This window comes from Cebidichthys violaceus, unplaced genomic scaffold, assembly GCF_023349555.1.
Source record: "Cebidichthys violaceus isolate CVI_PGR_0920_01 unplaced genomic scaffold, fCebVio1.0.p SCAF_2, whole genome shotgun sequence".
NCBI classification, from domain to species: domain Eukaryota; kingdom Metazoa; phylum Chordata; class Actinopteri; order Perciformes; family Stichaeidae; genus Cebidichthys; species Cebidichthys violaceus.
Genome location: NW_027176372.1, coordinates 14,761,166 through 14,781,231, shown reverse-complemented (window position 1 = coordinate 14,781,231; position 20,066 = coordinate 14,761,166). Strand labels below are relative to the sequence as shown.

The following is a 20,066-nucleotide window of genomic DNA, read 5'->3' as shown; positions in this document are numbered from 1 at the left end:
TGGCGTCAGATGTGAGCTCTGGCACAACCTTTGCACAGGGAAACTAGAAGCAGTAGGAGTAACCTGAGTGATAAGTTTGATAACTTACAGTAAGTGGATGACTTCAACGCTGTTTCCATTGGACTTGTGGTTCGGTGACCTGGTAATACAACTAAAGTGCTGAAGCAGTTGTCAAATTAGTGGTTTTGTCATCTCTGTTTGTGTAATTTAAATGTGACCTGGCATTTCACCAGACCATCACTACTGTTGTCACCTGTGTACCTTGTACCTGGGGCCTCTATTAAATTGTGACTTCTGGTATTCATTTCAGAGGATAGACAATAGAATAATACTTTCATATCAAGATGAACATAAAAAGCTTTTCCATCTAACTACACAGGCTATTCAATTTACAAATGTTCCAGAGTCCAGGAGACATTCAGAGATGATGAGGAAGCGATGTGAATTAACCAGGCAGGATAGGAGCATAAGAGGCGATAGATGACTCAGTTTATGTTATTTAAAAGGTGTGTCTAATACAAAGCAGTTAATATGTCGTTGATGAGATTATGTCACTCCTTATGGCTCTGAGCTTTGTTTGGCATCAGGTCCTCATCACTAGGAGTACAAATATGTGAAGCATTTGTCAATTGTTATTTAACAAGATCACATCATGACCACACCTATACCAATGCAAAGTAACTGGCTTCTGCATCTAAAGATTCTTTGGAATACAATAAAGGACAACAGGTTTCACACAAATACAATTGCTAGACATAGTTGCATTTGTTATGTGCAATTGTACAGAGCAGCAGATCGGTCAAATCAAAAGTAACTGGGCATACAATAACATCTTCATGCGTAGTAGGACACAAGATAGTTATGTTCCTCATTATTATGATACTTGTTTCCTGTAGTGTGGTTTGTCATTCACCGCTTTAATTAAGGGTTGGGCCTGAGAGAAGTCTGGGCCAAGCCTTGAAGAAAGAAACTAGAAGCCATCTTGCGATGGGATCAGCCAAGATGCCACATTGGTCCATGGGCGTAAAGTCGGGGGGCCAACTTTGTCCCCCATTACTTCCGGGGCCTATCTTCGATTTCTGCCTTCATTTTGATCTCAACTACACACCTGTAAAGTTTTATGACTGCATCTTGCAAGTCCCTCAGTTCCTACAACAGAATAGTGTCCCCAGGATAACATGTTGCCATGTTGGCTCAAACACAGATTTACAAGGTGAAAACAGTTATACACATGTCAAGCTGACAGATGTGAAAGGTGAACCATCTCCTCAATGAAACAGGACAAACTCTTTCTTGAATACTGCTGACGTTAACAGACAGGTCGCCAATTAATAGAGTTTATAGGGGCCTGTCAACAGGTGACAGGTGAAGTGGTGACGATGTTGTCAGGGCAGGGGAGGCGGGGCCGCTGCCTCTCCAGGAAACATAATTTAAATGAATAGTGGGCGTGTGCATTCATTGTTGATTCAACAGAGCAGAGGCAGAAGCATCACTCCAACAGGAAAACTACAAGTCGTTGTCTCTCAGAAAAGGTGTCCAGCAGCGAAGGCAAAGCTTTAGTCATGTGTGGTAAGTTTCCTTTATATCGAGTAAATGTGTTTCGAAACTTGTTGGAAGGAATTTAAATGTCTTTACGCACGGAAATTGCCTTGACGGGTTCCCGCAGTGTCCAGCTCTCTGACACCAATTCTGTGCGCGTGATGTGGTGAAACGAGGAATACAAGTTATCATATCATACATTTGGTCTGGTGAAGTTGTCCCATCATGTGATAGTCATGGTGAATTTATGAATTCTGAACTGAAACAGCCGGATAGACGGCTCTGTTTTCCGATCCGTGTGGATTTCTGAGACGCGTTACGCGCAGCTGCGACGTGTCAGTGTTTCCACTCATGAACGTTGACAGGCAAGTCGTACCGGTACTTTAACATTCTGAAATCATATCCATTATCTTGCGTTCGTATGGTGACGCGCATCCAAAGCGCCACCTAATGTGAAGCAGTTAGCCTCACGTGTAACACTCTCGAGCGGCGACGTTTACAGCCGAAAGTCAATCTTTTAACGGCACTTCGCACTTTCCCGGTGTCTACAGCAGCCTGCCTACCTGGCTGCTCCAACACTGAGCGCAATGTGCGTCCGTCAATGCTCAGCTGTGTGCTTGAGGGAGGACAGCTTCCCGGAAAATGCCTACGCACATACACACACACACACACACACACACACACACACACACACACACATACAACAAAGTAGTTTTCATTGAATGAAGATGCAAGAGCTTGACCGACTCATGTTATTAAATGTAATAAGAAGCCATTTCTGCTCTCACATACAGCCGTTTGTGCGTTCTTGTCCTTCCCAAACATATTAGTGTAAGGTGAAGGTTATGCAGACTTTAAAAAATAGCACAGAAGCTATTAGTTGACCTCCTCATGCTCCTCCTCAATCATCTTAAAAAGGTGGATATTGATGTCATCTATTGACAACTTGTACCAATAGGGCCATCCTACATTGTAAATGTGTCCTTACAGACTTATATCCAAAGACGCAACTGTGCTCTTTGCATTTGTGTTAACTTCAAGGTTTCAGTTCTATTAATCTCTCTCTCCCTTTCTAAAAGGGATCTTTGCCTACCTGAATTACCGAGTGACTCGCACCAGAAAGGAGATATTTGAGACGCTGGTGAAGGGTCTGCTGAGACTGGAGTACAGAGGGTACGATTCAGCAGGTAAGACACTCGGCCTCACAGCGTCGCCACACACCTACACACACAAACACACACACACACCCACACTATGCACAAAAGCTCACAGTAGCCTACTTCATGGCAGCACCTGCGTGTCACATACTTTAAAAAATGAAATCTGGGCAATATTTGTCAGCATTCCAATCATTAAGAAACACAATCTGCTAGAAATGTAGATGATTTGGAGTTGAATCACTATGATATCACACATATTACTTGACAGTCAGCAAAATTGTACCTTGTTGGACTGAAATGAAGCAAAAGATATAACAGCCAAAACCTACCAATCACTTGCATTAAGTATAATTAATTTGCCATTGTTCACTTTGTATAATGAAAACATTTCAGTTTATTGGCTAATTTCATTGATCTAATAATGTAAATTCTTGGAGTCGGAAACAGAGGCAGATTTTAGGAGAGCTAAATTAAATAAATAAACAAATTGCCTAAATAATGAACATAATTTATAACTGTCTGCCACTTTCCCACGACTGATTGTAAATAAATTTGGCATTGGCCTCGAACACTGAATTATCTGTGTGTGATGATTCATTATATTATAAATTCATGTATTTAAATAAAGCCTTCTTAAACTATTTGGGAGAATGTTTCAGGCTGTACTGTTGAGACATGTGTTGAGTCTGACTGTAGAAAAAGGTGATTTACATTGAACTTTGACTTTATTGCATGGCTGTAATGCCAGCTATCCAACATAAGATCCTTCAAGTTTATTTACTTATCGCACTTTTAACTATTCTGCATAGAATAAAATAAATGAATAAATACAACTCTTTTTGCATTATATTCCTCTGGATAATCATTTTTAAATGATATACTATTAATTTTAAATGACTATATAGCATGAATCTTGTTGTGCTTTGACAAGCTTTGACACATGCATTTGGGGACAAATACTGAGGTCAAAGAACCAGCAGATCTAATATCTCTCTCATAAAATGATTGCACAACTTAATTTTTTAATCTTATAGCTTGACAACAGAGCCAGCAATAAAGTCAAACTTCAATGCCAACTCTTTCTACAGTCAAACTCAACGCATGTCTAAATAAATACATGAATTGATGATATAATGAATCATTATATACAGATAATTCAGTGTCCGAGCCCAATGCCAAATTTATTCACGATCAATCGTGGGAAAGTGGCAGAAATATGACTTAATAACAGTTATATATTATGTTCATTATTTAGGCTATTTGTTTATTTATTTAATTTAGCTCTCCTGAAATTGATCGCTGTAGCTGACGTGTTTGAAAACGTGCAACTTTTACTTTGAAGGCGAGCTGCCTCTGTTTCCGACTCTCAACTTCCTTGACTCAATTTTCATTATTAAAGTTGCTTAATCGAACAAGCTGACGTTTTGGTACGCAGAATTGCATTGCCTGTGTTTATTCAATGCGACAATTACACAGGCCAACCTTTAACCGCGTTTAGGCAGCATTCGCTATCAAGCAGCAAACTCACACGTAGCAGATTTGCATTATTAGCACAAGTAGAACAATGAGATTAGGCTATACCAATAAACTGACAGTTCTTCATTAAAATATTTCAAACAAACACACACACACACACACACACACACACACACACACACACACACACACACACACTTTGTGTTTTTAAATCTTATTTGAGTAAAGTGAAGCCACACAACTAAGATGTCCTTTAATGGCTGGTTTGTCCACTTTCACAGACACACCCACAACAAATAATACGGCAACAGATTAATTCCTTTGTCACTACTCATAACCTATTCATCTGTATTCTTTCATGATGAAGTTACATTCAACCTCTCGTCACTAATATATAAAAGGCTTTGAATCTGTGCGCTTTCTTGCTCCAAAAGTATCTATTTCATTCCCCTCCTGTCTGTTTGCAGGCATCGCTGTGGATGGTCCTAAGAAGACGGCCACTGATAACAACAACAACAACACTATCTGCATAATCAAGACGAAGGGGAAGGTCAAGGCTCTGGATGAAGAGCTTTACAGTGAGTTCATGCAGGGTCATATTGTCCTTGGTGGTTTCTAATGTTTGAATTTTGATGACTGCTTTTGAATGTCCCTGCAAGTCTGTTCAAGTTCATGTCAGTAAAGTGATTGGTGTCGGGCTTTTTTTCAGAGAAAGACTCACTGGACCTGGATGAGGAGCTGTACACACACTTTGGCATCGCTCACACTCGCTGGGCCACACACGGAGAGCCCAGCCCTGTCAACAGCCACCCTCATCGCTCCGACAAGGAAAACGGTAATATGTGCTAATATTCTGTCATGCTCACATACACAGTACAGTGTACAGTATAAATTCATGTGGCACTCTGAGATTCTCTGAATGAAAAGTGCATTACAAATAAAATGCATTATTATTATTATTCATGTAAATCTATGCAAAACTTACTGTAGAAATTTCAGTGAAACACAGGAGAGTCATTCGATAATCAGGAAAAACAGGAAAACTCTGACCTTTTTTTTTTGCTGTGACTGTTCAGATCATGTTTTGAGTGACTTCATTGTCATCCAGCCTATCTCAGCAGATCATTAAAATAAACCGTGAAGATACCTTAATATTACATACCTTCTGTTCTAGCCAAATATACACCTATCTCTTTGTCATTAGTGCACTGTGTTCATAGTCGTGTCTATAATGTACTACTAGATTTTGACCTTCAGTCCTTCTGTTCACTCTCGCTGACGTTTTCTTTTCTCAGAGTTTGTCGTCATCCACAATGGCATCATCACCAACTACAAAGAGCTGAAGGCGTACCTGGTAAGTACACTTAACGTCAGGAAATTCTTTTGTACGCACAACTGAGTTTCAATGCTGTTCAGTGCCATCTCAGACCCGCCCTGTGTCTTGCTGCTCAGTGGAAAGCAGCTCCGTCACCGTCTTTTTGAAAAGCACAACATCCCTCAAATGAACCATGAAGACTAACGTGGCACTGTTTGCCATGTTGTTCTGTTTACAGGTTAGGCATATGATTTGTTTGTTCAGCTGGGTTTGTAAAAGTCACTCTGTCTGCTGCTTAGGCAACCACTGCAAGCATAGTTTTTCAAATAAGTTAATTTCATAAAATAAATACACTGAAAACTGATTATATAAGACTTTTCTTTTGTTTATAAATCCCTTCAGCTGTCAGCACTAGAGCTCTCTATTGAGGCAACATTATTCAGTATTACTCATTAACTAAGGAGTGACTTGTTGCCACATTGTACTTGGGCAAAAGTCAAACCTGACTGGTAAGTACATACAATACATACAAGAAGCATTGATAAAACAAATAAAGAATTTCACTCAAAACATTAAGTGAAATTAATTAATCAGCCCATGCAACTTTAGTGTGTAATTGAATCACTTTAGAAAATAAAGCATTGGAGATCTTACCTGGTCCACCGTTTGTATCTACACACAGAGTAGGTCCTCTTCACGGAGTCCGCTATCCACTGCCAGTAGCCCAGAACGGACAAGCTAAAAAAGCCAGGGCCATTCATGTTTTTGCATTTTCGCGTGAGCCACTGTAGTTCTCCTACAGGCTTGACACCCGGGAGAAGTTTCAGTTTGTTGCAATCTGCAACCTCTCCACTAGAGGTAGCCAAATCCTACACACTGGACCTTTAAGTAGCTAGTTGTTGACACACAACATTGTTGTGAGACAACGTCACAAGTGTGACTCTGAATACAAATTTAAGTAATTTGACTCCAGTGTTTTGCATCTCTCTCAATGTACTCACACAGAAATAGTAATAACAGCTAGAGACAAGGCCAACGAAGCTGAACAGATACATGTAAAGAAGAGGAAAAACTTCTATGTAGGCAAGTAGTGAAAAAAAAAATAACCAAAAAAAATATCACAGCAATGTGAATACAAATATTTGCTGTAGCATACAGCCACGACAGCAACGCTGGTATTTTTGTTCCCCTTTTTGAGTCTGTGTGTGAGTCATACCTGTTGTACAGGAACTACAAGAAAGGTGGTTTTGAGTTCTTTGCCAGGTGATTACTTTTCTGGCCTCATGACTTTGCAAGATGCTGTCACGAAACTTGACAGGTATGTAGTTGAGATCAAAGGGAAGGTAGAGTTCAAAGATGTTTGAGGGAGCCGGAAGCAGGGGGGTAGGAATTGGGGATTGACGCCCCCCACTTTACGCCTCTGGCTTGTTTTTATGTTGCGAGTGGGGTGATCCCAATCGCAAGATGGTTTCTTGTTTGAATATAATTTCAATCAGCGACATGCAGAATGAAAATCTGGAGGCTTTTACCTTTGTTTAGTGATATTTATATTACATTATGTTAAGTTATGTTATATCTATATATTATAAAAAGTGAACAGAATTAAATATAGATGGTATTCATGAAAGACCTGCTGCAGTCTGATCTTGCAGGATGACTGACAGTTTATGCTCACGTTGTTTATGTTTGTTTTCATATAAACTGTACCTTCCTCAGATCAACAAAGGATACGAGTTTGAGTCAGAGACGGACACAGAGGTGATCCCGAAATTGACCAAATATGTTTACGACAACCGAGAGAATGACAACATCAACTTCTCCACCCTGGTAGAGAGGGTTATTAAGCAGCTGGTGAGTAGCTCACACACAGCAACACGTAATTTACAACACTGACTGCTGCCACAATAACGGCTAGCATTAGCATGCTAATCTTTGTTTTGTTGTGATATTACAAGATATTTGCTTCTAGTTCTTTCTTTTGCCAGTGAGCAGTAATGTAATCTAAGTAAGTTATTTTACTTAAGTATTTTGACATACTTTACTTGAGTATTATCATGTTATGCCACTTTATAATTCTACTCTACACTACATTGCAGAGGGATATATTGTACTTTTCTCTCCAAACATTTACATAAGATATGCTTATATGATGTGATGCAATACCATACTACTAATCTAATCTCTAAAATATCTCAAATTGGCTCCACATTGGCAAACCTCAACATTAACATGCTCTTTCATGTATTCATCAGTGATAAAAACAGAACAATGTCATATTTCATAATAACATAACACTGTGAAAGGAGCCGCTTTGACTTTTTGAGTTCATTTTGCTGATAATACTTTCGTACTTGTACATAAATAACATTTTTAATATAGGACTTGTACAAGTAATTGAGTATTCTGAGACTGTGGTATTTCTACTCTCATTTAAGTAAAAGATTTCAGTACTTCTTCCACCACTGCCAGTGAGACACATCACAGTGTCTTGGCTTTTTTACTTCAGCTCTACTTTAAGGGATGGACATTTTTAGAACCAGCTTCCTGATATGAAGAATAAAATCCTGTAGCTTAGTGTCATAAAATATCTCATTAACCATTCATCGACACTCACACACTCATTTGCTCATTCTAAAATGTGTGCTTGCATTTCCTTTCCATTAAAACAATGTACTCCATCACAAAATCAGTAGCAGACACAGATTTTTTTCGGGTGAGATGGGTCAAGCCTCTCTGCTTCATTGTGTGACTTTCATGCTTCAGAGCTTCACACTTTTTTTTGGAGTGGGTTCTCTCTCCTTGGAAGAACAGGGGAGGCACAAGCAGCCATTTTGGATTCGGAGTAATGGGAACCAGATAACAGCGTCACAACCACAACACCCTCCCCTCGTCTCCTTTTTCTCAACACCACACAAACATACTCCAAGCCAGTTCTGCCTCTAACCACCGCAGGCAGCATTGCAGTGAGTGCTTTCGAAACACAGCTGATGTTGTACAATAGAGGTCTTATTTCTCTTAACCCCCCCCCCCCCCCGTGCGCCACTACTTACCACAACTGCCAAACCCCACAGGGCCCAAAGAGACATTTGTTTGTGTCCCGAAAATGTTTCTCTTAAAGGTTACATGCTTTCCAGGAATACACAACAAACTTTGTCTTTATGTTTTTATTTTTCTATTATATTGTTTCTCCTCAGTCTACTTCCACGTTTATGCATTTCAGTCTTTCATAAAGCCAATGTAAACTCAGTATTTCCTTTCTGTCTCAGGAGGGGGCCTTCGCTCTGGTGTTTAAAAGCCGTCATTTCCCTTCAGAGGCTGTGTCCACCAGGTTAGTAACACACATAAACACACCCACACACTGCACTGACATTTCTGACATGTGAGCAGTGAGCCAGACTCATTGGAGATGAGTCATCCCTGTTATTACATGAATGAAGCAATCCCAAATATGATTTGAGGAGACTTTATTCAGTCATTGTGGCTTATCTTAGATAAAATCTATTACATGTGACATGTTATGACTGTTATGGAACAGCCATAACGTATGATGATGGAAAATAGAGATATTTTCTGCGTGAATGTGTGGAAAATCCCGTCCGCCTGCATGTGTCAGTGCTGTGTGCATCTTAAGACTCAGGCAGAGGTTCAATTCAGGTTCTCCCTCTTCCTCCTGGGCCTCTGGCCTCTGGGCTGCTGCCTCTACGACGGCCTCTCTGTGACTCATTAACGAAGAGACTAGTGAGTTTCCTGTTACTGCTGCCGGGAAATGCTCCTGCCAGAAACTTGAAAGACTCAAGGTTAATCACTTGACACCATTTTATTTTTGACTTATACTTTTCCTGGTTCAGTTGAGCTGTCATGGATCAGGGGAGAGGAAGATTGCTGGAGCATGGGAGTGAGAGATTGAAACAGGCACAGGGCAAATGGGCAACAAAGTGAGCAGAGATAAGTGGGCTGTTACTTATGGTGTATGACAAACTGTAGCATCTCATCTGTCTATTATGTGCTTGTAGTTTCTGGAGAAAAGATTCTGATATCAGTATATTGCACAGCTTTGGCTTACTCAATGCATTTTTGGGGGTTGTTGAATAGTCAGCATTGTTTCCCAGAATGGAGGGATGAGGGGATTTTTGTAATTATGAAGTGATGTTAGTCTCAACCCACCCTTTGTCGCCAAGTTTCAACCTCCCGGCAAGACTTTTACTCTCTTCTTCTCAGATTCGCTTTCTTTAACTTTCTCTCAATCTATTGTTCTTCCTTTCTCTTTCTTTCTGCCCCAGCTGTCTTTCTCTTACTTACTCTTTCATTTTCTTCCATCCCTTTGCGTCCCTCCTTCCCATCTCTCCCTCAGGGTAAATATTGTATTGGATAGCGACCTCATGTTTCTGTTTGCAGGCGTTCCCTTTCCAAGCCCCACGCCCCTTAAAACAACCAGTGATCTTACGTCAGCGTAGCCGAGCCCCAGAGAAGGGCTATCAGAGAGAAAAGAGAGTTCAAGACAGAGAAAGACAAGACATAAAGAGAGGCCCTTTGGACGTGGTTTCTCAAGAGTTTTCTGTCATAATAACTAACTCATAATAAATCTTGGCCATGAAGTGGTTTTCTTTCCATATACTGTTTGCACTATGGTCACTAGATGATTGTGTAAAGGTTTCATTTATTTCAAGTTAGTCTCCTCAAAACCCTCCTCCCTCACCTTTCTACATCTAGATGTGGTTGCACCTTTTCTGCCTCCACTGCCAATAGGGGAAGACCACATGGAATCACTAGCCAATGAGGAAGCAGTGACTCGGTCCAGGAACTGTGAGCAAATCCCACAGGGATGTAGACGAATTGAGGATATGTTTACTTTATGTTCAAGATTAGAACATTTTGAAGAAACGTGGAATAAAGTGGATGTCTGAGCTTCTGCACAGGGACAAACCCAACCTCAGGATTAGGTACAAAAGGATGAAAAACTAATGTTACAAAGATTGAGTTTGAGATGGTACAGGGAAGAAAAAAACCTTTACAAAGCTCCACCTAAGAGTGTATGTATATGACATTGTTGTGTGTCTACAAAGCCTAATCCTCTCCTCTCTCCCACCTCACCCACACTTTCTCTCCCTCATCCTCTCTTCCTCCCGGCCTGCTTCATACTTGTCCCGGCAGGAGAGGAAGTCCATTGCTCATTGGTGTGCGAAGCGAGCAAGAGCTGACGACTGACAACATCCCCATCCAGTACAACAGTGGTGAGCCCTGTTCCTATCTAGCAGCAGAGAGAGTGTTTTAATTCATCAGCATATATTCAATTTACCATCCATTACCACTTTTATACACATCTTAAAAGGATAAGGCAGGCAAAGACCCAAACCAACAATGCCTTAGTCCATCTCTCAACACTCTCTGACTCTCAGCCCCAATCATTCTTACTGAAGTTGTAAATCTTGAAATTGGGTTGTGAATATATACTTTCATTTAAAAAAAAAGGAAAAAAAAAAGACTTTTCCTAAAACAGTTGGGCACTGTAGTTTAGAGCAAACTCAAACAGGAGTAAATATTTGTTTGGGACTATTTCCAGCCAGCCTGGCGGTGTATGTGGGATCGACCCTAAATAAACTACACTGCCCGTCTTTATCTTAATGAAGGGACATGTCACCGAGTGCAACAGTGTGGCTCATTGATCCGTTTTTAATAGTTTTGTGGAAACAATGGAGCTTTATGGCACTGATGAATAAGTTAAATCAGACTCATGCCTACAGTTATACTTGTTAGTATGACGCCCATGTCTATGGTGCATTATAAACATACTTTATAGCACTATATAATTGCCGTTATAAGCATAAATATTCATAATGTTGTAAAAATAATCATAACATATTATAGAGAATGTTATAAAGGTCAAGTAACATAATATAGTTACTTAAATTTTTCCATATTGTATATTCTTAGTTAATGGTACTTATGATACTTGACCTTGTGAGTTATCGTAAACATTTTTTTTTTTATATTTTATGATCATTGTTATCAATTGTTTGAGATATTTATGAGTGCTTATAATTATAATTAATACTGTGCTTTAAGCAGGTTATAACCTCATATGGATGTTTATCAAGCTGTTAACATGGGCGTCATCGAAACTAGATTTCTGTATCAGAAAGATATGCAGAAAGTAAGCATAAACGGTAGCCTTCAAACATGTATCCTATCACACAAGCATCTTCTATCTTTACTTTCTCCCTGGATAACAGTGTAATAATTACCGAACTCTTGATTTCCTCAGATGTACGGTAACAAATCCCACATAATGAGGCTCTTGGCTAACTGTAGAAGAAGTACAAGATGTTTTTTCTGACTCTGTTATCCATTGTGCAATAATTCTGTTAAAAAAAATTGTTAGAAAGCCATTTCCCTAAAATGTTGCCAGGGATTTCTTTGTGTATTTTCAGAGTGTAGTGGTCCTTTGGAAATTCTTCTGGAGAGTGGATACAGAATGTGGTTCCCACTCCTAGAGTTCCCCGCAATAGAGACAGAATGTCTCTTTCAAAGTTTCATATACGCTTGTTACGAAAAGCATCTGCTGGTAGGATTTTTCATTGTTAGCAAGAACTTGGATGTTTTGCAATTACTTTTTTGTCTACTTGTACATTTGCCTTATCTGTACACTTAGAAGATATGGTTATTACTCATTATTCATTACTAATGGTAAAGTGGGACCAGTCCAAAGCTCAAGGCAGAGTTAGATGGTTTGGAGCCAGTGGGGTCGTACAGGGTGTGTTGTTTTAGTGGTTGAAAAAAATCCTTTCAATTCTCTCTTTTCTTTTCATATTGTTTTATTTATTGACTGATATCTCTTTCAATATACATCTTCTTTAAAAAAATCTTTTTTGTTTAAACAATATATAAAATACTAGAATTACCAAATAAGATCATGGTCTTGTTGATATCCCAGAGAACATTTTGTTTACTGGAGAGTAGATGGCAGATGTCATATTTCTATTGGTATTTATAGCAATAAAGAACAAATCAGATCACAAATACCATTCACTGATGCTTGCCACCAGGTCACTCACATCAGTTTCATGTCTTGTCCATGTGTTAACAAAAAGCAATATGGACATTTATTCGTCATCATAATCGTTGTAAATATTTGGTCTTGTGGTAACTGATGTTATCTGTTGAACGTTTTCTGATCTTCACATAAAATCTGAATTCCTCGACATGACAAACCCATCTCACAGCAGCAGTGATCTGACTCTATCTGGAAGTTTAGAAGAAGAATTCAATTGATGAGCACATCTTGATTGTTTTAGTCATTCAAAGTCACGGTGCGACCTCTGACCCTTGACCTCTGACTTCTTCCAGTCCAGGAGAAGAACAGCCATAATCGTCCCGACTGCTCCAGCGGCATCAACTCTGTGGGGGATGGCAGGCCTGTGGAGTATTACTTTGCCTCTGATGCCAGGTGAGACACCAATTGTCTGTGTAGTGTGTCGTATTATTAGATTCTTATTTGTCATGTTATTAATGTCACTTTTGCAAATTATAAGTAAAATAGACTGTAAAGCAGAGTCTGCTTTAGGGCGGGCTACCTTGTGATTGACAGGTCCCTACCACAGCATTGTCCGTTTTTTGTCTTATAGAACTTTAACCCTTTCACAATGTGTTTTCAGTTCATGACAGTTAATAGTAACCTTTTTGGTAGCCTAAAAATGTCTTATTCAGCGTTTGGTTGTAAAAAAAAACAAGGCGGCAACAGACAAAATGCCAAACTCAAAGCTTCAAAACCCTAGTATACAAACAAATGGGTGATGTCACGGTGACTAAGTCCACTACTTATATCCAATCTATGATCTCTACCCACAGTGCCATCATTGAGCACACCAACAAGGTGCTGTACCTGGAGGATAATGACATGGCAGTGGTGATCGGCGGGGAACTCTCCATCCGCAGGGTGAAACGGCAGGATGGTGAGGACCCAGTGAGGGCAATCCAGACCCTGCAGATGGAGCTGCAACAGATCATGAAAGGTCAGATAATGGTCAAAAAGATAATTTTGTTAGCTGGTGGATATGAGGAAAATCAGTTGCTTTTATTTTACATAATTTTAGACAAGTAGTTTAGCTTAAAGGGGAATTGTTTAAACATGCAAGAAATCAGAGGTTTTGAAGAACACTAAGAACACAGCTTCCAAAAAATCTTACTGATGAATAAAACATGGTACTTTCAGGTCAGACTTCATTTTGGTGAATGCAAAACATTCTCACTGGTTTCTGTTTTCTTGAACAATGAATGCATGTAACATAGTATGGGGAAACAGACCCAACACAACAGTGGTAACATGGAGTTTAGTTAAAGGAAAAATATCTAGTCCTTACCTAGTCTAAACAACACAATGTCTGTCTCCAGCCTTGACGAGAAACTGAGACACAACATCTTAAAACCTTTCTGATTAGAAACATGGTGGGACTTCTTCACTTGCTGACAAATTAAAGAAAATTACAGGGTCAGTCCGCCACAACACTGCAGAAACACATACACTTCTTATTTTATTCCTAAAAGTATTTTTCCGCCACTCCTACTGAATACGCTGAGAACATTAATGCAGAGCTACAGAGTCTAGTGTGTAGACTTGCTCGCCATCTGCTGGCTGAAATTGAGAGAAAAATACAGCTGTCTGTTTTTCAGCCTCTTTCAACACAGACTCCACACACTTCCCTCTTCTGTCCCTTGGGGACATTCTGCATGTCCTCATATGCCATGAGGAGTACCGACCATATAGTTTGATGAACAAATACGCTCCTCTCTTTGCAGGTAACTTTGATGCCTTCATGCAGAAGGAGATCTTTGAGCAGCCGGAGTCAGTCGTCAACACCATGAGAGGACGGATTTGTTTTGACTCAAACACAGGTGACTGGTGATCTTTAAACCTGCCCTGCCTTCAATGTACATAAAGATATGTAGGACACCTGAACAGGTACCTGATCCCTTGTACCAATATTAGCAGGGACTAATTCAGGAAGCAGGATTTGCAGTTTGTCGTTGTGTCCTTCTTATTATTTGTCTAATTTGAATGAAGACTAATGTAACTACCATCTTATTTCCTCAGTGATTCTCGGTGGACTGAAGGACCACCTGAAAGAAATCAAACGATGCAGACGGCTAATTGTGATTGGCTGCGGCACTAGCTTCCACGCTGCAGTAGCTGTGAGTAGAGCTATCAAAAACTAGGATAAGCATGATGACGATCATTCTGTGAGAAAGACTGTGATAATTAGTCAAATTAAAGTTAAAAAAACAAAGTAACGGTTAGTATAATCGCTGCTTTTGTTTCCTTAATTTTAGACCAGACAGGTCCTCGAGGAGCTGACGGAGCTGTCTGTCATGGTGGAGCTGGCAAGCGACTTCCTGGACCGCAACACGCCTGTTTTTAGAGACGACGTTTGCTTCTTCATCAGTCAGTCAGGTGAAAACAAAACACAAAAACCTTATATTATTGGCTTCTGAGGTCACCTTTTTAGTTTTACTGGATTTTTATTTTTCAAAAACATGGTCCTGTGTGAAGTCTGTATCATCTTTTTGTGTTTTACCTCCAGCAGTGGCCTTATTGTGCTGTAATTCTGTATTGTAAGCATATTATATCATTCCCTCTGCTTCCTCAGGAGAGACAGCAGACACCTTAATGGCGCTACGCTACTGCAAGGATCAAGGTGCTCTGACAGTTGGTATTACCAACACTGTGGGCAGCTCCATTTGTAGAGAAACAGACTGCGGAGTCCACGTCAATGCTGGGCCAGAGATCGGAGTGGCTAGCACTAAAGTATGGTTTATAACATCTGTTTCATAATCTGGCATCGGCAATGTGTAAAATAGACATGTTTTATATGAGTGTTTCATTGTGAATGTGATCCAGGCCTACACCAGTCAGTTTGTGGCCCTCACCATGTTTGGCCTCATGATGAGCGAGGACAGGCTCTCCCTACAGCCGAGAAGAATGGAGATCATCGAAGGCTTCAGGGTGCTACCCGGTCAGTCAGAAAAACACCAGAAAATTCGAAATGCAAAGCCTTCGTGGTCTCAACAAGAGCCACAGTATCTTTTAAATGCAGACTGACAGATGCTAAACTATGTTCGACCAACACTGACAAATGAAGCTGTACAACACAATGCTGTATCTTTTATTGAAATACTTCCATCTCCACACCACTAAATATTCTACTATCCTATACTATGCTACTCTCTTAGAGCTGATAAAGAAGGTGTTGGCCCTGGATAACAGGATCAAGGCTATCGCTGATGAACTCTATGAACAGAGGTCTCTTCTGGTCATGGGCCGAGGTTTCCACTACGCCACCTGCCTTGAGGGGGCGCTGGTGAGTTGAGAACGCCACAGTAATCTGTCAAAAAACTTTTGACAGATTCACTTCTCCTCGAATAACATGAAATATGTAGACAAAGTACATACATCAGATGACATAACAGAGTTTGAATGTCGGTAGTGCTGTATGTGTCCTCCTAATACAACCGTAGAATGGTACATGTGTTGTTTATAAGGTCGTATTACAGAAATTGCTTCCTTATCTATGTTCTCAACTGAAACCAAAATCAGTAGCTGCAACCTGCGGACAATTTAGACACAGCATTCCAAGAACTGGCTTCAATCTTGGTGAATGCATCTTTGAACTACAGAGACATTTTAAACTAGCCAGAACCTCCTTAAAAATGAGATTCAAAATCTCATTGGATAAAGGTTCAATAAAAAATGGTGTCATGTTATCATCCAGGATAATGTTCTGAGTTAATTTTATTGTTTTCACTCCAATCCAGAAAATCAAGGAGATCACCTACATGCACTCTGAGGGCATCCTGGCCGGGGAGCTGAAGCACGGCCCTCTGGCACTTATAGACAAAGACATGCCGGTCATCATGATCATCATGAAAGACGCCTGCTACACCAAGTGCCAGAATGCTCTTCAACAAGTCACTGCCAGATCGGTAGGTCCTGGGAGAAAAAACCTACAGACCTGCAGGTACTGAAACACACACCTGGACACTTTCACAATTGACTGATGTTCTTGCTCGCGACTCTCTCTCCATCAGGGTCGGCCCATCATCCTTTGTTGCCAGGACGACCCTGAGATCAGTCAGATGGCCTACCACACCATCGAGCTGCCGCAGACTGTGGACTGTCTGCAGGGAATCCTCAGTGTCATCCCCCTGCAGCTCCTGTCCTTCCACTTGGCCGTCCTGCGAGGATATGATGTAAGTAATCGACACCATTTTCCACTCAAGCTATCTGTACAAATTCTCACTGTATATGAAAAACAGTCAAAGTAGTTTTGCTTTAATGTTTGTTTTGAGTTGTAAAGTATTGGCTTTTATCTGCCAAACTTTTTGTCTGCTAATATGATCACTGATCTGAGCCCCAGAAATGAGGGAGATCATACAAATATTGTCATTATCATGAGATATTGAAAGGTCAGTAGCTATTGTCACATATCAATATTGTGCTATGAAAATTATAACCATATTAATGTTATCAATACCCCAAACTGATTAGGAATATAACATTTAAATGCATATTTATTCTAAAACATTGTGTGCTTGTATGAATTGCTTTCGCTATCTATTTGCCTATGGATTTGATATTGTTGCATATTTAGTTAGTTAGTTTTAATGATATGCTAAGTCTGAAGTTCAGATACATGCAATGTTCTCAACATTAATAGTTTTTAATTTAACAATGATTATGAATATCAAAGTATAATTTCAACATGTCAGTGAAATGTAATTTATATGCCGCACAAGACTCTGGGAGGCTATTTATTGCTTGCTTGTTTATTAATTATTAACATACTGTACAGTGGTTGCACAGACCAGATTACAAAGCTCCACTTTGAATGCATCATAATATAGCTCAATGCAACCTTCGTAGATAAGCTGCTAGCTCTGTTTTTTTAGCCAAGCAGGATTGTGCTGCCCACCGGCTGCTAACAGCTAACGTAACTAGGTCTACTCCAACAGAGATTGGTTGTTCACAATGTAGCATTATGAGGGAATTTTTCTATCCACCGCAAGACGACAGGATGTTGAGCCTTGATCCCCGGTACCTACAATACCTATGGTACTCTAGAAAAACAAATACTGCCACATTTTCTTTTATTTAGCATTATGAAAATATGTTAGCTAAGGCGTTTGCAAACTTAAGTTGCCAAATCTCGTGAGGATATGTTGCTGAGACAGAAGAAGGTCTCCAACAAAGTACATTTTCTCTGGATTTGTCTGTCTGAAAAATGCCATTTTAGTGTTGGAATGTTCGGAAGATATGTTCCTTTTGAAAATGGATTCAATATTTACTTGGATGACTATGGTTTGAAGGAATCGGTCATGATCTGGGTTCAAGTTAACTTCTCCCATTGGAGTTAATAGTCCGTAGACTGTATATAAGAAGTGGAAATAGTCGTCGTGACATTACTCATTGGTTTGTGGACTGCTGTTTTGAAGCCTCAAGTTTGGCGTTTTGTCCGTCAGCATCTTAGTGAACGGAAGTGACCATATTTGGACTGTGGATGAGTGCCGTAGAGACGCTGTATACGGCTCTGGTAGCAATAGCGACCTGTCAATCACAAGGTAGCCCGCCCTAAGGCATACTACGCTTCATGTTCTTTTTTACTCTAAATAGAAGTGTGTGTGAGCAGTATGTTTTACTTTGACGTCACAGCTTCGGTACCACTGCTGGATTTTGTTTTGTGTGAAATGTTGAAATGTTTGTAAGGTTTGGTTTTACAAACTGTTAGTCTTGTCTTTTCACCTTAAATCCCTCTCACCAATTTGGATGATGTCCTTGAATAGCTAACACAGTTATGACATGTGTAATCAGTGAATTTTCTTATCTTAAGGATAGGAACTGGTCAGTTGCTCAGAATTCAACGTGTTTTTAACATTTGTTATCCACCTTTTCTAGCTTGTTAATTTGTGTTTGTTTAAGCGTAAAAGAGAAGCGTATGCTTCGTAGATAACATACAGCAAATGCACTTTATGTGACACAGCTCCAGATTATTTGTTCTAACAAACTGCTTTCTTTTTTTGCAGGTTGACTTTCCCAGAAACTTGGCCAAATCTGTGACCGTGGAATAATTACAGTAGGCAAAGCACAACAGAGGAGAAAGGAGGCTCATAGATTTACAGTCCAATTGTGCAATTTGTTCAGTATGTGTATGTGTGTGTGTGTGTGTGTGTGTGTGTGTGTGTGTGTGTGTGTGACGAGATAGGGGTGAAGTAGGGCACTTTGTATGTGTGTGTGCAGGAATAAGAATGTGAGTGAGAGAGACTGACAGATGAAAGAGTGAGGTATACTGTACAATGACTTTGAAAAAAAAGAGAAATGTGAAGTCCAAATCCGACCAATTAATACACTGCTGAGGACGTGCCAGTGCCATTGAGGCTTTCTCTGAACAATCTATGAAACGATATTCACACATCCAAAGCAACCAACACGCTGTGCCTTTTTCTTTTCTCGAGATGAGCCAAAAAAAACACATACGAGAGACTTAGCAGAAAGGCATTGATATGGTGTATTGAAGTGTTTACAGTTGTGCAATATGGGGACCAAATGTGCATTGTGCATGCACACAATCAATGAGTGAGGTGATTTATTCTCTTTGTGTTTTTATGGTTTTATTATGTCCACTGGGGGCATCTTACCTCTCTTTGAATAATGGGAAATGTAGGAATCAAACTCTTTTATTTTAGAGAGTTCTCTAAATTATAAAAATCTCTTTTTTATATATATTTTGCTGCACATTTATGCCATCACTGTTCCTGGTGAGCCATTAGACCATAACATCAATATTTAGCAGTTACTGAAGGGAACTTCCTCGATCTGACTTTCACATTATTACTTGATTCTTTTGTTATGTTTCTGCTCCATTTTACTGTTATTTCATTTTAATTTAAATATATTGTATTGCTATTCTGTTTAACAGAATTAGAGTTTCCAAAGACAGTTCATGGTAGAACAGAGACATTTTTTTCCTGATTTTCCTTATACTTATTCTTGTCATCAGTTGAAGCGGTTGTTCCCTTACACAAACATCATAATAATCCTAAATATTTAAAAGAGCACTCACGCAGCGAAAAATAATACCTTGACTTTCAATAACACTTTTGTTTTGTATGGGTTTATAATAATAATAATATTCTGTATTTATCTGATTTTTATTTTATAAGGGCTTAGAAGGGTTTTAATAATATCTTTAAATATGATTGTATTTTATACCGTGTGTTTTATAGACATAAGGCATTATCAATCAATAAATAGATAAAGGCATGTTATTCAAAGTGTGCTGCTGTTATTTTTCTTTTCTCCGTGTTTGTTGTGGTACATAATATCAAATGTTGATGCTGTATTAGTAAGACAGGCGGATGATAGCTGCAGGTATAGTTCTTATTCATGTATTTATGTAACTCATTGGTAGGAGCCTGCATGACCACTCAGTCTAATAATAATAATAATAACTTTATTTATATTATAGCACCTTTTAAAAACAGAGTCTACAAAGTGATTTGACAGACAATGCAGCAAAAGCATGGCAATA

General features: G+C 39.5%; 1 protein-coding gene across 1 annotated transcript; it reads left to right on the top strand.

Moving 5' to 3' along the window:
• The first annotated feature begins 1,477 nt into the window (after positions 1-1,477).
• Positions 1,478-19,803, top strand: gfpt2 (glutamine-fructose-6-phosphate transaminase 2). Its single transcript, XM_068714635.1, has 19 exons — positions 1,478-1,569; positions 2,619-2,726; positions 4,643-4,753; positions 4,885-5,010; positions 5,471-5,529; positions 7,207-7,341; positions 8,757-8,818; positions 10,642-10,721; positions 12,835-12,934; positions 13,336-13,499; positions 14,284-14,379; positions 14,579-14,676; positions 14,815-14,935; positions 15,132-15,289; positions 15,383-15,497; positions 15,715-15,842; positions 16,297-16,464; positions 16,570-16,731; positions 18,562-19,803. The coding sequence occupies exons 1-19, from the start codon at positions 1,563-1,565 to the stop codon at positions 18,604-18,606; spliced, it is 2,043 nt and encodes a 680-aa protein (XP_068570736.1). The 5' UTR covers positions 1,478-1,562; the 3' UTR covers positions 18,607-19,803.
• The last annotated feature ends 263 nt before the right edge of the window (positions 19,804-20,066 follow it).